Raw genomic sequence first — 18,523 nt, 5'->3', positions numbered from 1 at the left:
TGCATTTAACATTACGTCCCTACACCACCTCTTCGACTTTATGCATCTCAATCAACAAATTAAGCTTCCCTTAACAAAATGCCTTTCTTGAAATTTAATTCTACTTCCAGTACGTAAAAAGTCAATTTGTCATATACATACAAGTATCTAAAAAAGATATGGGTACCCGAACACGTTTTGTCGATGTAAGCGTTGCCAAAAGAGTTGTTATTTGTACAGAATTTTTGAACATTTACAGTGTTTTAATACTTCATTACTTATATTAATTTTTTTTTTCTTCTATCACGTGACAAGGCTAATTTGTTCCCCAAACATGATCAAACAGTTTCATTGACAACAATAGTTAGAGATTTTACCCCTACTATCCCACAACGAAATCCACATCATAAAAATTCTTCGACTTTTATAAGAATGACAGTAAAGATTTGATGGCAACCTGAAAAAATCAGACGCATAAACGATGAAACCAGAGTTCCCCAGAAAACAAAAGATATACATTTGACTGAATTTGTATGCTTATATAACACTCGTGAGGACCTAATCATCATCCAACCATGTGCACTACACTAGTCAAAGAGTATAAACATTGATATTTATCCAATCTGATACTGATTCAATAGTTTTCCTTGCGCCCTTGTTAAATATTTTGATCGAGAAAGTAATCTTAAGATACTAACTTGAAGATGATGATTGATACCCAGGATAATAATTCTTTAAAATGGATATTGATCCCTTAACACATAATTTAAACTCTCCTGAAAGGTTTTGGTCAATCACTATCGAGAATCACCTAGCATTCAAATCAAATTCACCAACTTCACGCCAGCCATCCTGCGTTCCAGTGTCTCCATTCTCGGCTTCATCATTCAAGAAATCCTCAGATGGCTCCTTCTCATCTCTCTGTGCATTGTTTCCCCATCCATTAATCATCTCACCTGGGTTACTTCCCTGATCCTGCTCTCCCATGTCATGGCCAATCACAATGTCGTTGCCTTGGGAACCAAGTGCACTCCCTCTCATTGGCACTCGAGACATCATTTCAGCATGAGACTGTAAATCTGCACGAGCCTGTTCTGCTTGAAACATTGCTGCCATCCGTAGTTTAGCCTCGTGTGCTTCACGACCAGCCTTCTCCCTGGACTCTAGTTCTGCTCTTAATTCAAAATTAGCCCGTTTTTCTTCTTGGAGAAGTGCCTGCTCAATCATCAATCTCTCCTCGGACCGGAACTCCCCCACACTTCTCTTTTGGGTTATTATGTTGAAGGCAAGTGCTTGTTTCTCAAAAGTTGCTGTGAATTCAGCAATTTTAGCAGCTATATTATTATCCCACTGCTGGGACCGTGAAAGCATCTGGCCAGTGGTGTCAGAATCAAGTATCCTATCATCCTCTTCTTCTTCATAGTCTGCCACAACATGATATGGCAATAATCTGCGGAAGAAAAATTTAGGGAAATTCTGAAACATAAGAAATCCATGGAAGTGCAATTTACAATTACATTAGACTCAAAATTCAGGAAGTGTTCATATAATTATTTCTTTCTTTTTCTTTTTTTGCTGCCAGCATTATTCTTTCTTTTCAATGAAAAATATAAAATACTATTTACAGGGTAAAGAAAAAAAAATCAATTGAGAAATATTATGTTTAAATTGGTATAACACATTTCAATGAAATGCAATCAGGACCAAAACACATTTAATTCTATGCTAAGATACATATATAGCAAGCAATAGAAATTTACACAGAAAGTGATTTAATTTATCATATCAAACCTTAAAAAACTAATTCATGGCCAGAAAAAATGAAATCATTAATGAATATTTTCATTTTCATTTTGGTATGGTCATCATGAATGCCATATCAAGGCCTCCAATACAATCATGTGGTCAAGTTTACTAAAAGGAAAAACATCACACATTTGTAATATAAGTATAGTAATAAACAGGTAAAGTTCCCAGTTGATTTCAACATTACAATAAATCAACTGTCAGTTCCATTTGACTTGATTGAAGTAATTTAGCACATATGACATATCAATTTCCATATGATAGATCAAGGATTAGATTTGATAGAATCTAAATGTTATACGTTCTACAGAAGTATACCTTAATAAATAAAATAAGCATATAGTAAAATTACACAAAAAAAGGACATGCAATAGATAATAATTTAATTGTATGGCCCCAAATATATATATATATATATATATACACACACACGCACACACACACATACATATATATACTTTTAAATGTTATTAAAAACAGGGTCAATGACAAGGAAATGAATTTAGGATAGCGGGTGACAGTATGACAAGCTAAACAATTCTGAAACCAGAGCAACAAAACATAACAGAGTCAAATATAACAGAAGAGAATATCAAAGATTACTCGATACACAAGACCAAAAGGATGGATTTGAATTTAACTTGAAATCAAATACAAAGGAGAAAGCAAATGAGAGTATTCTGAAGCAGCATAGCAAATCCACATAAGGAGCAGGTTGCGGTGAGTAAATAGCAAGTGAAGAGATATACAGTATTCACACCAGAAAAACAAATTTCAATTAATATTAGTCATACATAGCCTATTGGGATATAAGCATATAACAAATAGATTAATTAGATTTTTCACCTACATCAGCTTAAATGAATGAATGAAAGAAAAACCAAGTGGCATCAACAATACTTGGCATTATTTTCATTACACTCGCAATCCTGGCTAAAACTAAGACGTACCACCCCATAACATTTCATACTTTCCTTTTGTTTCCCAGAAACCAACATCATGAAGAAAAGATTGCTAGTTGTAAATTAATTCATTGAAAAAACAGTAGTCAAACTAATTTTTTTTCTGGTCTGGGTAGTGCAATGGTGAAATCTAATTCAGAACAGGCAGCAGGCAAGCAGGCACTTGTCAACACCTAGCCACCAGCAGATGACTACCGACAGCTAGATATAGCCCAAACACTAAAACTACAATTCACATTTTGAGTTTTTGCCTTTAAACTTTATCAAATGAAAGCCATTTGCTACTGAACATTGTAAAACTCGAGACCGCAAGATAATCACATTTACAGACTCTTCTCCCAAAAAGAAAATTTAACATGAAATGAAAAGGAGTATATCAACCGCATTACGGTAACTCTTCCATCCTATTTTCACACAATCAACCAGAAACATCAACAACATTAGTTTCTCTAGGTATATGATAGGACAAGAATATATCGTGCAAAGAACTTGTTTCATTGCAACAGGTCAAGTACTATACCAATATTTTTCAACCCTAGTTTTCAATCATACTTGTCAAATGTAATTGACTGAGGAATATAGTTTTGATTGAGAAATTACGAGAAATAGTTAACTTCAAACTTGAGCTTTTGAGACAGACTTTGAAAGCAAAAGATTGTCTTATGTAGGAGTATGACAAAATATGTGCATTACAATTTTAGCAAGAGACGAGGAAAATGAATTCAAAATAAAAATGAGAGATGTCATACCAAAAGTTTCTAAATTTTGTTTAAATATTTGGGATCAACATTACAAAATGATGGGTTAATTAACAAAGATGTCACACATATAATACAAGCAGAATGGTTAAAATGGAGAAAGACATAGAGGGTTTTTTGTGATCACAAAGTTCCTATTGAACCTAGAGGGAAGTTTTATCATATTGTTATATGGTTGATAAAACTTCATGGTAGTGAATGTTGAACTTTAAACGAATAACAAGAGACAAAGATACAGTAGTATAAATGAGAATGTTAAGACAAATGTGTGGTTACATGAGAAAGGGAATGATATGAAATGATTTTATACAAGGAGATATTGATGTGGCATAGATCGAAAAAGAGGATAGAAAATTAGTTAAGGTGGTCTGGACATTATGAAGGAGGCCACTGAAAGCACCAATGAGAATAATAGATTGCATAGTATTTAGTAATGTAAAAAGGAGGCCACTGAAAGAACATTCGAAAAAGTTATTAAGAAGGATTTCATAGTAAAATAATATCTCTGAAGATTTGGTCTTTAACCAAACCGAATAACATCATGTAATCCATGTAACCAACCTTAACTAGAGGGGTAAGGCTTTCATTGTTATTGCTCTCATATGTAATTGAAAATAATTTGTTTCATAAACATATCTGATCCACTGGCTTAAGGAGGACAAACAAAAAAAATTCCAGGTGCAGCAGCAACCTAAGCTCCACAGACTTATCTCTATGTGAGTGAAATATCATAGCCCATTTTGACTTAATGGATTACACTTCCATATAATAGAACCAAAAGGGCAACTATTTCCCATTTTTCAAGCTCTTATACATAACATAATGAGCCTCTCTGTATCTGTATTTACTGTTTACATGAGCTGCTCATCTTCTCCAATCTCTCTAAATTATTTTCAGTCATAAACAAGACATTAATTCTATACAGCACTGGCACCCCAGAAAATTCTGCCTAAAGCTTCAATGACAATCTCAACATACAAATTTTCAATTCGAGAAGGGTTCCATGTTATTTCAGATAAATCTTAAAGTCATATGTCATCAACCACCTATTTTCAGGAGAAGACATTAATAAATTAAACAAGCCTCTTCAACAACCACCTAGGCCAGCACGTCACTTCTGTTCCCATCCTAATGTGAACTAATATTTACTTAGAAAGCACACACTAAACACGATAGATATCAGCATTTGGGAAAAGAAGAGAGAGAGAGGGAGAGAGAGAGTCTCATTTCTTTCCATGCTAAAACTCAGCACAACTCATGCAGAACAATAGCAGGCCAACCACAGTTAGCAGGGTTATAGAGGGATCATAAAAATAAAACATAGTAGCACAGGTCATAAAAAAAAGGAGCATAAAATAAAATTCAAACACGGAAAACATCATCATTGTTTTCACGTAGGTAGGGTTAAAGAATGAACCTCTCGCAGGCATCTTCGAGAGAAGAAAAGGGTCGCTTGAAGTCCGGATGGCAAACCCGCCACGCGTCTTGGTACGCCATCTGAAGCTCCATCTGGCTCGTTCGAATTATCTTATGCTGTTGCTGTTGCTGTTGCGGCGATTGTTGCGGCGGCTGCTGCGGTAGGTGGTTGGAATTAGGGTTCTGGTGCAAATTGAGGATGGGATTAGGGTTAGGGTTGGGATTATGATTTGGGTTAGGGTTAGGGTTAGGGTTTTGTTGGAGATTGAGGGGTCTGATAGGACGCAAGTGAGCGTCAATGTTGGAAGGGAAACGGGAAATGGCGGCTGCTTGCTGTTGCTGATGTTGCTGCTTTTGCAACTGCTGAAAGAGCAGAAAATGTTGTTGATGTTGCTGCTGTTGTTGTTGCAACAGAAGTTGTTGTTGTTGCTGTTGTTGCTGTTGCTGTTGCTGTTGCAATGCCTTTGCCTCTTCCATTTTTCGCCAAATAAAAATAAAATTAAATTAAAATCTCGGAAATCCCTTCTATTTCGAATCCGAAATTCAGGGTTTGAAATTGGACCCGGAGAGAGAGGAGGGAGCGTTTGGTTATCTCCGAAATCTATGTTTGTGGTTTCATAATCTAAATTGGTGTTTTCCCTACAACGCACAGACACAATCCGGTTCCGGTCGACACTCTCGCCCTGACCTGCGCGAAATGCAGTGACCCAGATGTCTCTTTTTTTGTTTTTGTTTTTTCCTGATGAAACCGCTCGGGTCGGACTCGTGAATAAAACAAGACTAAATAATTATATCTACTGTTTTCCAATCCAATTACAATTTATAACGATAAGTTTATTTAATTTTTATAATAGTTGTCTTAAAAACTTATTTTTATCATAATCTTTAATTGATTTTTTTTTAAATAAATTATTACATTAATAGATGATTTTTGTTTTAAAAAAATTCAAAGAGTAATCCCTTATTACTAATTAAAAATAAATGTTTAGTAGTGCATAATTATTGTGTTGAGTTACTTGAGTACCTGTCAAAAAAAAATTGTATCCAGTACATTAGTGAAATTTAATTTAATTAAATATACTGCTTATTATAAAATATTTAAAATTATTTTTTATTTTATATAAAATAAAAATATTACCCTTAAGCATGAAACAGCCATAAATTGTACATTTTTCAAATGCATAATTTTTCCTTTCACACACATATATATAATATATACCTGGATAAAAAAAAATAATAAGGTTTTGCGGGATATAACTTTTTTCATCAAAATTAATGTACTATTTATTGACTTTATTATTCTATGAACATTCTTACTGACAATCAAAATCAAGATGATTAACTTATTTTTGTATCTATTTTCGTATTGACTCACTTTTTTTAATAGACATTTTTTTAATCTGTCTATATATATCAAAAATAAAAAATAAGTTGTCTGAATCGATCTTTATGTAAATTTATAATTGCCTTCACTTAAAAAAAAAGTAAAAATAATAAAAGAAGTTATAAAATAGAAGGTAATTTATAATAGGGAATTGAGTAATTTAAAGGCTGTTATGAGGATAAAAATATCGTAAAAAATGTGTACACCAAAAAAATCAAATTAATACTTTCTAGTGCTATGTGTGTATCTTAAAAAATCAAATTAAAATATTACCACTATTATTTAATTTTATTTTTAAAAAAAATTAGATTAAGATAAGATATAACTCCATATAAAACTAGAGTCAATCAAAAGATTGTATCATCTTTATATAATAATAATGAATAATTTATAATAGGGAATTAAGTAATTTAAAGGTTGCTATGAGGATAAAAATGTCATAAAATATTGTATGATTTTTATATATTGTTATAATTTTAACATTTTCTTGTGTTATGCGTATATCTTAAGAAACCAAATTAAAATATTATCACTAATATTTTATTTTTAAAAAATAGATTAAAGTAAGACACAACTTCATACAAAATTAAAGTCAACCACTAATCATGTTTAAAAATTTTCAATTAGATTACAAAGTATATATCTCATCCATAATACAAATTCATGTGAAAATATATAAAACTTAAGAGAAGTTAGATACGATTTCAAGTCCTAATTAGTATAAGTAAAGAGACTTGATTAATTGTGTCATGTTTGCAAGGTCTCTTAATAATAAATATTCATTTACCTAATTTTATCAAGATTAAAAAAATAGTAGTTAATATAGTTAAAAATAATAAATATGTCTTAATTTTATTTTTTTCAAAGTTATATTTATAATAATATTTTTTCTTAATTAATACCAATCTTAATTCCCAAAAATTTGGCATATGAAGTGACAAAAATAAATAATATCTTAACAAGTTTATAATTAATCCATCAAATTAAAAAAACATGTATTTTAACCTAAAAATAAATTAACACATCAAATAATATAGATTGTATCCTATATAAAAGAATAAATAACTATTTTAAGATAAACTTTATAAGTAAAAATTATAGTAAAAATACTTAAAAGTAAGTGAGATAATAATAATGATAATAATAATAACTTTACCAAACCAACTAATCTAAATTTGTATATTCCATTACCAGCCAATCTCACCCTATTACAAATAACTCAACCTAAACTAGAATTAAAATTAACATTTCACTTTTTATTGTAGTTTTATAGTCACTTTTAAGTCTCTAGCATGCATTTGGCATTTTATTAGTACTTTGGAAAGAAAAATATTTTAAAAGTTTAATAATATCAATAAAAAATTTAATATTTTTAAAATAATAAAATAATAACTGATTTTAAGAATGTAGACAAAGAGAAAAATATTGGGAACACATGATATTTTTATATTGATTTGTCTCAATTTTGGAGAATTCATCAAATTCTTGATCAACTTGATCAAGTTTCACTATCTTTTACAAATACAAATATTTTTTCACAAGTTACTTATGACTCAACCTAAATATTCTTAGACTTGTCCCTTCAAACAACTATGAAAGTATTTTTTGAATAACAAATTTTCCAAGCTAAAACAACCAAATATTTTTTATAACAAAATATTTTTAGACTTCAAACAGTAACACAAAATTAAAATTAAAAAATTATTTATTATTTCATCTTACTTTTCAGATGTGGAACAACCAAATTAAGTATAGTTTAAAAAAATGAATTGAATTTTTACAATAATTATTCTCTCACAAGCTTGTTTCATCTATGTTCGTTTTCTTTCCTTATAGAAAAAAAATGATCACTAGTGCACTAAATGTGAGCATTATATGCATTTCACCAAATTATTACTCATTATCATATCAAGAAGACTACTTATCACCTTTAAGATATAAAACGGAAGCAATTGTTGTGTGTGTCAGTTGCAAATGACTTTATCTAAAACTTCACGAAAAACATGTCTTCATTCTTTTATGAAATTCAAGTATCAAAAAAGTTTTTATTCATTTGATATGTCGAGGAATAACATAAACAAATATGATTTGGTTATTAATCATCACAAATGATTATATTCAATACATTTGTCTTAGACAAACAAAGCAATTCACCTAAGAGACTACATACCATCATAACCAATCATTTATTTTAGTTCGTTTTACTGTTTGATATGAAAAATATTTCTTTAACAAAGACATCTATATTTGTTAATATTAAAACTTGTGTTTTGAGTGATTCAAAATCGTTTTTTGATTTAACAATCACCGATAATAACATAGACAAATCACTAACTATCAACTCTCAATATAAAACTCAATGTCTGTAAAATTATAAAAATAAAACTCCATGACAACAAGTGAGTGATTACATTAGTTTGATCACAAACAAAGAAACGTTTGCTTACCTATATATACATTTCATAACTCCTTTAAGTACAATTTTATTATCATATATCAATGAGTTATAGTCTTTACAATAATACCATCGACACCTTTGTGAAGTATTTGTCTTACAATACCATTTTGTGAAAAAAAACTAAAAACAAATCCAAATATTTTTTTTATATTATGTTTGTGCTATAACAATGTGTTTGAGATCCCATATCGATTAGAAACAAGACTATAATGTTAATATTAGACTCTTAACTTATTTTCTTAAAATGATATTGGAGTCAAGTTAGAAAATGGGTTAGAGTTCAACTCAATCTCACAAAACTGACTTGTAAAATGAGAATTTGTTTTTTCACTTATATACATTATTATAACTTTATTATCAGATGATGTGCGATTTCTAATACAGTGTAGAACCAAGTTCTAAACTCTTGCAAATTTGTATGCAATACAAAAAGAGGAATTGATTTTCTAGTTTTGATGTAAATGAAGGGGAATAAATGATAAGATGTGAAATAATGTAAAATTTACAATTTTCTTTTTCAACTTGATATACAAATGACTCATAATTAGAAGTGTTCATAAGATAAAAAGAAAAAAAAAGTCTCATATTACAATCTTATCTCATCTCATCTCATATTATTTCATCTTGGGAGAACTTTCTATTAGAATACTAAAGTGCAACATTAATATTATTATTTTTCTTCTAATTTTGGACACTAAGATTATAGAATTTGCATGTGTGATCATTATGACAAATTATTTTCAACTTTAATTTATTGGTATCAATATAATATTACCATTTAAAGACATAAACAATACTTTTATTTAATGCAATGATATGTGTCACATATATATATATGAACCCCACTTAAGATATTAAATCTAACTGTTAACTAATTGTCAAAGATGTAACATGAAAACAAAATTTATGAACAATAAAAGTATATGATTTATAATACAAAATTTATTATTGCGAACGAAAGTATATGATTTTCTTTCTCTTAAAAAAAAAATCGAGAGAAGCAGGCACAGCATTTTTCTTTAGTTTTTAATAAAAAAATTGACTTTCAATTTTTTAACCAATATTTTAACTTTCCAGTAGTTTTCAAAAATTAAATTGCAGGATAAGCAGACCACGTGCAAAATAAGCAGGCCACGTGCAGTGTGCTATGTAAACAGAGACGTCTAGAAGACAGAAAAGAAAAAAATGATTATTAAAGACGAAGATAGTGTGCTTTGTCCAATAAGGCGAGGGCATGGCAAGGTCGTTAGTGGGGTCTTTACCCCTTTTTTCTCTTCCATACAACAAAAACAGCATTTCACTAATCACACCCCTCCACTTGTCATCCTCCGCCGCTGCCATGCCTGCTGCCTCCGCCGCTGCCCACCCTTCCTTCGAAATCCTCGGCGGCGCACGCGACCGTTTCCTGCCTGCCCTCTCCCACTTGTCTCGCCCCTACCGCCCTTTCCCCCTCCTCGCCGCCAACCGCCACGTCGAAACCATCTTTGCCGCCTTCTTCCGCTCCGTCCCCGACGTCAGGCTCCGCCGCGAGTGCCTCAGGACGCAGGACGGCGGCGCCGTGGCTCTCGACTGGGTCTCCGGCGACGACCGCCGCTTGCCCCCCGATTCTCCACTTCTCATCTTGCTGGTCCGTTATAACCAAAAAACTAAAAACTAATTAAAAAATCGTTTTTTTTTTTAATTTGAACTAAATGGGGTTTGTTATTTGTGGTTGTGCAGCCTGGCTTGACCGGAGGTAGTGAGGATGCTTACGTGAGACACATGTTGGTCAGAGCTCGAAGCAATGGATGGCGTGTTGTCGTCTTCAACAGTCGCGGTTGTGGAGATAGCCCTGTTACTACTCCTCAGGTCAATATTGTTGTAACTATATGATACTAAATGGTCTTGAATTTGGAAGGTGATTTTATATTAGTCTTGGAAGATAACAATAGTTTAGAATTCAAAAATGCATGACTAAAATGATCATATGATATATATAAGGTGACAATAAGTAGTTAAGTTTAAATAATTATTTGATATTTTAGGAACTTATTTGATATCTTCTTTTAGTGTAGTTACTGATGCCTTGGTGCTTACCACTCTTAGGGACCACCAATGGCTATTTACTCTAGTTTGTTTTGAGTATGAGATGAGTGGATCTAGTATTTGTAACACTGACATTGCTAATGTACGAATACTGGTGTGCAGTTCTATTCGGCTTCATTTTTGGGAGATATGCGTGAGGTTGTTTCTCATGTCACTGGTAGATATCCCGATGCTAATGTATATGCTGCTGGTTGGTCTCTTGGGGCCAACATTCTCGTTCGTTACTTGGGTCAGGTAACATTGTTGATCATTCTTGCGTTAATTTGCTTACCCTGTAAAACAAATAAATGCTTTGAGTTAATTTAATTTTGGTCAGAGGTTTTGAAGTTTATGTCTGTTCATTTGGCTAGTGATTTGTATATGACTTGGAATCGACACTCTGTTGACTGATTTCGAAGTAATAAATCACCAATTTCACCCTGGAACTAATTTGAATATCTATCAGTTTAGTTCCTGAGTTGGTGTTTTTACCGAAGTTCAGGGACTAGTTTTTTATTTTATTTTTTATTTTATATATATAATTTATAATATTTAAGGGACTATTTAGCATGATTTTTAAAATTTAATGCTTCTAGGATTACTTATGTATTTTGTTTTATTTTAAATAAACCACCAATTTTTCCTGAATTGTTACCCTCTCTATTACATAGTTTCTAAAATAATAAATTATCCACGTAATCCTTTAAATTAAATATCCATAAGTTTAGTCCCTAAGTTGATGTATTAAAGTAAAGAGCATGGACCAGTTTGAAGGTTTTTTTTTTTTAATATTTAAGGGATTGCTCAGCATGATTTCTAATACTTCTAGAAATATATATGTATTTTATTTTACTTTTAGGACCATATAGCATAAATACTTTAAGGATCAAATTGGTGGTTTACTCGGTTTGAGATATAGTAAAGGTGGATGGATGTGTTTGTTTGATGAGATTCAACTCTCACTTTGTACCAAAAAAATGGGGGATGGACATTGAAACTGCACTTTACCCCCCACAAAGTAAATAATTAGAAGTGTGGTGGATCGCTTTTGACTTTGTCCATTAGATACTGCTTCTGCTATGTAGTTTATATTTTTCTTTTGCTACTTTCAGGAATCGCACAATTGCCCTCTTTCTGGCGCTGTCTCATTGTGTAATCCTTTCAACCTGGTTGTGGCTGATGAGGACTTCCGAAAGGGCTTTAACAATATTTATGATAAGGCCCTTACAAAGGCTCTTTGCAAAATTTTCAAAAAGTGATGCTAATTTATATGTCATTGTGATTCTTCTAGCTACTTATTAATGGATCTATTTGCTGGAAATAAGGGTATCACTAATGTCTCATTTTTCTTGAGTACAGGCATGCTTTACTCTTTGAAGATATTGGAGGTGAATTTAACATTCCACAGGCAGCCAATGCTAAGTCTGTTAGGGAGTTTGATGATGGACTGACTCGTGGTATGTGCCTCTACTTAATGGAAGCTTGATCGATAGATCACAATTGTGAATTATCTCTGCTTAGGTACTCATCTATGAGCTTCGCAGTTTCTTTTGGATTCATGTCTGTGGATGACTACTACTCTAACTCAAGCAGTTCAGATTCCATAAAACATGTTAAAACCCCTTTGCTTTGCATCCAGGTAAAAAAATTTAACTAAAAAATTAATATAATCTGTTTCTTTTAGTGTTGAAATGAAAACCCACTGCATTGTTATCCTGATTAATATTTGTCAATTATGATTTGTCATACGCATTTGTTGTCCTGATCTCTAAATAAATAAATTATTGAACTCAAGAAGCGTACTTTTTTCAGGCAGCCAATGATCCGATTGCTCCTAATAGGGGAATTCCTCGTGAAGATATCAAGGTATGCAATTTTGTCTTGGGAGTTGAGAATTAAAATTATGAAATTTACTGTTACCGTTCCATTCTGATAATACTATTTTCATTGCATTCCCTTTTAGTATTTTTAACTCTATTTTTTATTATATTCTCAATTATGTTATGCTACATGTTCAAGTTCAACCATTGCATTGTTGGGCATTGGGCTTTCATTACTGCTCTAGGTTGGGAAGATAGTACTTGTAAATTATTTGTTTAAGATTGACCAAAAATATGTTTGAATACAAGTTTAGAAGAGATCTTAAGAGTTTTAGTAGAAAAATTCTCAAAAGTTATTCTATATTGTATTCAAACAAATTTTAAATCTTATATTCTGTTTTATTCTGTTTCTATCTATCTATAAATTATTTTGACCCTTATGTTAAATATTATTACACTGCTTATGATGTCAGGAAAATCCAAACTGCTTGTTAATAGTGACACCCAAAGGTGGCCATCTAGGGTGGGTTGCTGGTGAAGCTGCTCCACGAGGCGCCCCTTGGACTGATCCTTTGGTAATAGATTTTATTCAATATTTAGAGAGAGGAGCAGTTAAGGCTCCAGAAACTTCTACCAATCCAGGAAGTAAAGAAGCCTTATACCATCTTGAAGTGTAATGTAAGGCACTATGGTAGTTATTCTTCATACATCAAATTCATGCTGGAAGCTCACCGATAAAATATATATATATATATATATATATATATATATATATATATATATATATATATGTATGTATATTCTTTAGCCCATACGCTCTTGTTTGTACTAGTAGTTTCAGCAGGACATGAACCCCATAGAATATCAATAATGTTCAAATTTATCATCAACATACCCGTAAATTTATGTCTTGTAGAAAGTAAATAACTACAAAACTGGATAAGTACTGTTACTGTTTTATCATTTTTTTTTCGTCCCTGGAGTATCCAGGGCCGATAACAGTGATTAATCTCCTCGTCCTCGCTAGTTGAAGGTACCTCAAAAGGTGGGATAACTCGACTATTTTATCATTCTTATTACTCAATTTTGTTTTCATCATTGAATTTTATTACCAAATTTATTGTTACTTTATTTAACTTTATTATATGTCACCTTTTGTAGTATATGGGTTTTCAGTGATCCTAACATCTGAAACTGAAAGTAATAATATGATTTGAAACATAAAGGGCATCAATTAGCAAACCATTGCTGCAGTTTATTTAGCATTGTAAGAACGTAGAGGTGTGACGGTTTTAAAAGAAACATAAAACTGAAACTGACATATAACAAGGTAAAGTTGTCATGCTGAAAGAACCTATATTTCCTGCGACCAGCAATTTAACATATTCATGCAGTCATATAATTGTAACTGTTAAATGAAGATCGAACGAATCGTATTTTATCTTGTAAATCTAACTCAAACTTTAAACATACATTTAAAATCTAAACCATATGATTTCATCAAAGGTATTCACGAATCTGATTCAAATACTGAAGGGTAAGAAAAAGGTCCACTTTTAACATTAGGGAACCTCATGCCAACATCCAAAGAATCACATTTCAGACTTTCGGTTTTGGTCTAAAGCTCAAAAGCACGAGAATTGAATCTAAGTAGTGACAAGTAATCATGTGGAAATCGGATAAAATTTATTTTTCCCAATTCTTGTTACGTTCTTGGTTTCTCAAGTAATTGAAAAATAACATTCTTTCCAACTCGTTGATTTTATCTTGTTGATTATCATGTTTCTATTAAAGAGATAGGAAAGGGGACGGACACTCAGAGTAGGTAATTTGGATCCTTTACATGATAGTTGGTAGCAACAAAGAAAAAGAAGAAAAAAAATCTAAGTCAGCATTATATTAGAAAAGCAAGATAAAAACATGAAATATTTGGAAATTTACACCTTAAAAGAGTAGAATTTTGTTTTAACTATTGCCTAGGTAATATATGAACCTTCAAAGGATTCTTCATCACGATTGTGAATTGCAGCTTCTCTGACAGATCAACTTCGTCTCCATCCACAGCCTTCCACTCAAAATTCCAAACAAAATTGGCCACAAAGTACTCTAAGTGCATCATTGCCAAATCATAGCCAGGACACATTCTCCTCCCTGCCCCAAATGGCATCATGTGGATCTCTTTCCTTCCCATTATGTCAAACGTTGTGTCACCATTGTTCATGAACCTCTCTGGCTTAAAGGCCATAGGGTCCTCCCAAGCTGTAGGGTCCCTCCCTATCTCAGCCACCAAGAAATTCACAGATGCATATTTAGGCACCAAATAGCCATTTAAAACAACATCCTTTGTTACACTATGAGGAGCCACAAAATGCAAAGGAGGGTGACGCCTCAATCCTTCCAATATCACAGCCTTAAGATAAGGCAATTTATGCAAATCCTCCTCCTTCACTTCCTCACCCTCTCTTCCAACCATTACCCCTCTAATTTCCTCCACAACCCTTTCTTGAATATCATGATATTTCACCAAATTCGCCATGATCCACTCCAATGCAGTTGAAGTTGTATCTGATCCAGCATTCAGAAACTCCGAACATAAGCTGCAAATTTTGCCATCATCCAACACTTGCAAATCCAACAAAGTATCAACATACGACAAAACAGATTCACTTCTCTCTTCCTTGGCCTTCCTTCGAGCGTTGATGTGAGGAATCAACAAAGCTTCTTGGTCTCTCCTTAGCTTTAAGAACTCTTTCCATCTCTTCCAGAACAAAGCCCTAGTGACAGGTGGCCAAAAGTTCAACACACTATACCTAGCAAAGCTCACAAGCATGCCACGTTGACTCTCCTCAATTTCCCTTATTTCCTTCTCACCGAGTTTGTCACCGAAACACATCAAAACCAGCAAACTGAACATGCCATATTGAAAGTGCTCAATGACCCTTATGGGGCCACTAGAGTTTAAATCAGATTTGAGACATTGTAAGAGCATGTCCAAGACCCTTTTACGTGCATGTGCATGGGACTTGACATGTGAAGGGTGAAGAATTCTTGAAGTGAGGTTGCGTCTGAGGAGGCGCCACGTGCGGCCATAGAAGTTGAAGAGAATGTCATGTTGGTTGCTACTAAGAACCTTGTTGGTGGGGTTGGCTTTGGGGCGATCAGCGAAGACAGTGCCATGTTGGATCAAAGCTTGGTGCGCAAGGAAGCGATTCGCAATGAAAATGTTTGTGTGAGAATAACCAACGTGGAGAGTGAAGATTGGACCGTATTTTGCATTAAGGTTTTGGAGAATGGTTTTTGGATCGGTGAGGTATTGTCTTAGCAATGTGAAGTTGCATTTGTGAGGACCCGGAGGGAGGGGACAACGGTGAAAGAGAATGTTACGTATGATTTTGAGAATTGCTGAAAGGAAAAGACAGAGAATAGTGAGAGTGAACCATGGTTCCATGTGTGGGAATGAATGAGTGGGTTCTTTGCATGTGGTTGGTGAGGAACGAAAGTGAAGAGTGGAAACATAAAAGGTGGGTTACTGGAATTAGAGTGTTACTTTTTTCATGTGTTTGTAACGTCCATGAATTGATAACGTATGTGTGTTTGTTTTCGGCATTTAGCATACTATTCAATGCTCATTTATGTTTAACCGCTACTAAATTAGTAATTGTGAAAAAACTTTTTTTTTTTTTTTTGTCTAACTGTATTGAGAAATGCTACCACTGTGTGTATGTATATTCTAATTCTCTTTTTATTACGTAGTATTAATTAAAAATTATTTAAATTATATTTTCATTTCTTATTTGATAAGTATCTCTGATTTAGCGGTAGAAATTATAACAATTTGTAATTTTTAGTAAAAAAATAAAGAGAATATTATGAAAAAAAAAATAGTGTCGGTGATAATTTTTTTTTTCACACCATTTATTATATTAATGATAGAAAGATTAAAATTAATGTTATATAAATTACTCCACTCTTTCATGTGTTGTTTTAGATTATTTTACACATATTAAAAAAAATTAATAAATAAATTAAAAAAATAATTTTATAAATTAACTTTATAATTAATTTTATTTGTTATAAACAATGTAACACAAAAATATTTTTTTTATGTAATATTATTAGGAATACAGTTGAAAATTCGGTTATTGATATCGTATTAAAAAGTTAATATAACATTTATTTTTAAAAAAATTCAAACGCCGAGGGAGTAATATACATTGGGTTGACTCTCCTCAATCAACTTTGTCTTTAATGAGAGGAATTAGCGGTATAATTTTTTCAAAAACTTCACTCGCATTTTATTTTATTTTATTTTTCACAAAAACTAAGGATATGTTTCTCACATTATTTCTTTAGTTTCTAGTTTTTATTTATTTATTATTTATTTTTTTTAACTAATTGAATAGTTTGTTTGATCTTATCGGTCGTTTTGGTAAACAAGTTTTTTTAATAGTTTATAGTTTTTTTTAGATTATCAGTTTCAAAATGTTACAGTAGTTTTTTTTTATATATAAATGTTACTGTGGTTTCTAGTTGTTTATATATTCTTTTGTCTTAAAAATATTTATTAAATTTTATTTTAAATATTTTTCATGAGAAGAAGAATTTTAGACTTAAATATATTTTTAATCTCAAATTTAAGATAAATTTATTTTTAAACCATCAAATTTAAAATTAATCTTTTTAGTTCCTGAATTTTTAAAAATCTCGTTCTATTTCTTACATTCAAATTTTAGTGACTTGAGGAAATAAAATAAAATTTTAAAAAATTATAGAATTTTAAAATAATATTTTTAAATTTAAGAGATCAAAAATAAATTTATTTTAAATTTAAGAAACTAAAAGTATATTTAAACCAAAATTTTATTACACTTATATTGATTTTCTCTCTTCTTCCACTTATAAGGTAGAATTTTATTACGTGTATCCTTTATAACACAAAGAAAAAAAAATTATTATTATTTTTTTTTTGCTTTTATTACATAAGATATAAAACATTCATGAATAGAGAAATTACGTAGAAAGAATGTGAAAGAAAAAAATATTAAGTTTAAATTGTCCACTTTTTAGGGAAACTGATTTGGTGTAAATTTCCTTAATGAGATATCAAATTTATATCCTAGAACTAGCTAGATACTCGATTTTCCAACGATAGATAGTAACTATTTATTTTATTCTATTATTAGTTTTTAAAATATTTTCGTATTTAAGTGTATATTTTAACTATTATAATATTTAAGTTTAATAATATTTTTAGTCCTCCAAATTTAGGTATATATCTTTTTTGTATCCCAAATTTTTTTAAAAAAAGTATTTTTAGTCTCAGAAATATCAAAAAAATATTATTTTGATTATTCAAATTTAAAATTTATCTTTTTGGTTCTTGTAATTTTAAAAAAATGTTTTAATTATTAATATCATAACTGATAGTACAAATTGAAAGGAACTAAAATAATAATTTTTAATATTTTAAGAACACAAATTTTAAATTTGAGAGACTAAAATAATATTTTTTTAAAAAAAGTTATGGAGACTAAAAACATATTTTTTAAATTTAAGGAATACAAAATATATACACTAAATTTAAGGGACAGCAAACATATTATACTTCAGGACATTGATATATTAATTTGTGTTATTTTGTGTTTAAACTTCTTATTTCATATAACTAAAACTGATTTAACTTTTTGGGAATATGTTCGTATTGGGAATATGTTTGTATTTAATTTATAAAACACTGTCGATTAATATTTTTTTATACTGAATTAAATAGATTCTAAAAAATTAAAATATATAGTAATGGAATTTACTTTTTTATTTCTTAACATTATTATCTTTTCTTTAAATATTTACTTTAAAATATTTGATTTATTCAATAA

The 18,523-nt window shown here is 31.1% G+C and overlaps 3 protein-coding genes across 4 annotated transcripts; 1 reads left to right on the top strand and 2 right to left on the bottom strand.

The window, feature by feature from the left end:
- Nucleotides 1–472: 472 nt before the first annotated feature.
- Nucleotides 473–5,691, bottom strand: LOC109798640 (mediator of RNA polymerase II transcription subunit-like protein). Its single transcript, XM_020358981.3, has 2 exons — nucleotides 4,923–5,691; nucleotides 473–1,429 (listed from the first exon to the last, which is right to left on the bottom strand). Exons 1-2 carry the CDS (start codon nucleotides 5,396–5,398, stop codon nucleotides 787–789), a joined length of 1,119 nt encoding a protein of 372 aa, XP_020214570.1. The 5' UTR covers nucleotides 5,399–5,691; the 3' UTR covers nucleotides 473–786.
- Nucleotides 5,692–9,960: 4,269 nt separating this feature from the next.
- LOC109798935 (esterase/lipase/thioesterase family protein) lies at nucleotides 9,961–13,610 on the top strand. Of its 2 annotated transcripts, XR_014428584.1 has the most exons (9): nucleotides 9,961–10,390; nucleotides 10,483–10,611; nucleotides 10,951–11,082; nucleotides 11,940–12,082; nucleotides 12,187–12,284; nucleotides 12,372–12,466; nucleotides 12,640–12,693; nucleotides 13,121–13,406; nucleotides 13,439–13,610. XR_014428584.1 is itself a non-coding variant. In XM_083062377.1 (8 exons), exons 1-8 carry the CDS (start codon nucleotides 9,998–10,000, stop codon nucleotides 13,322–13,324), a joined length of 1,248 nt encoding a protein of 415 aa, XP_082918503.1. In that variant the 5' UTR covers nucleotides 9,961–9,997; the 3' UTR covers nucleotides 13,325–13,610. The 2 variants fall into 2 exon arrangements, 1 of the variants encoding a protein (XP_082918503.1); XM_083062377.1 differs by having other exon boundaries at nucleotides 13,121–13,610.
- Nucleotides 13,611–14,489: 879 nt separating this feature from the next.
- Nucleotides 14,490–16,229, bottom strand: LOC109798357 (cytochrome P450 89A9). Its single transcript, XM_020358587.3, has one exon. The coding sequence runs from the start codon at nucleotides 16,093–16,095 to the stop codon at nucleotides 14,617–14,619; it is 1,479 nt and encodes a 492-aa protein (XP_020214176.1). The 5' UTR covers nucleotides 16,096–16,229; the 3' UTR covers nucleotides 14,490–14,616.
- Between the last annotated feature and the right edge of the window lie 2,294 nt (nucleotides 16,230–18,523).

Source organism: Cajanus cajan, chromosome 8 (genome assembly GCF_000230855.2).
Source record: "Cajanus cajan strain Asha chromosome 8, NIPB_CcT2T_4, whole genome shotgun sequence".
In the NCBI taxonomy this organism is placed as follows: Eukaryota; Viridiplantae; Streptophyta; class Magnoliopsida; order Fabales; family Fabaceae; genus Cajanus; species Cajanus cajan.
The sequence above is the reverse complement of the archived record's forward strand: the minus strand, read 5'-3'. Positions and strand labels throughout refer to the sequence as shown.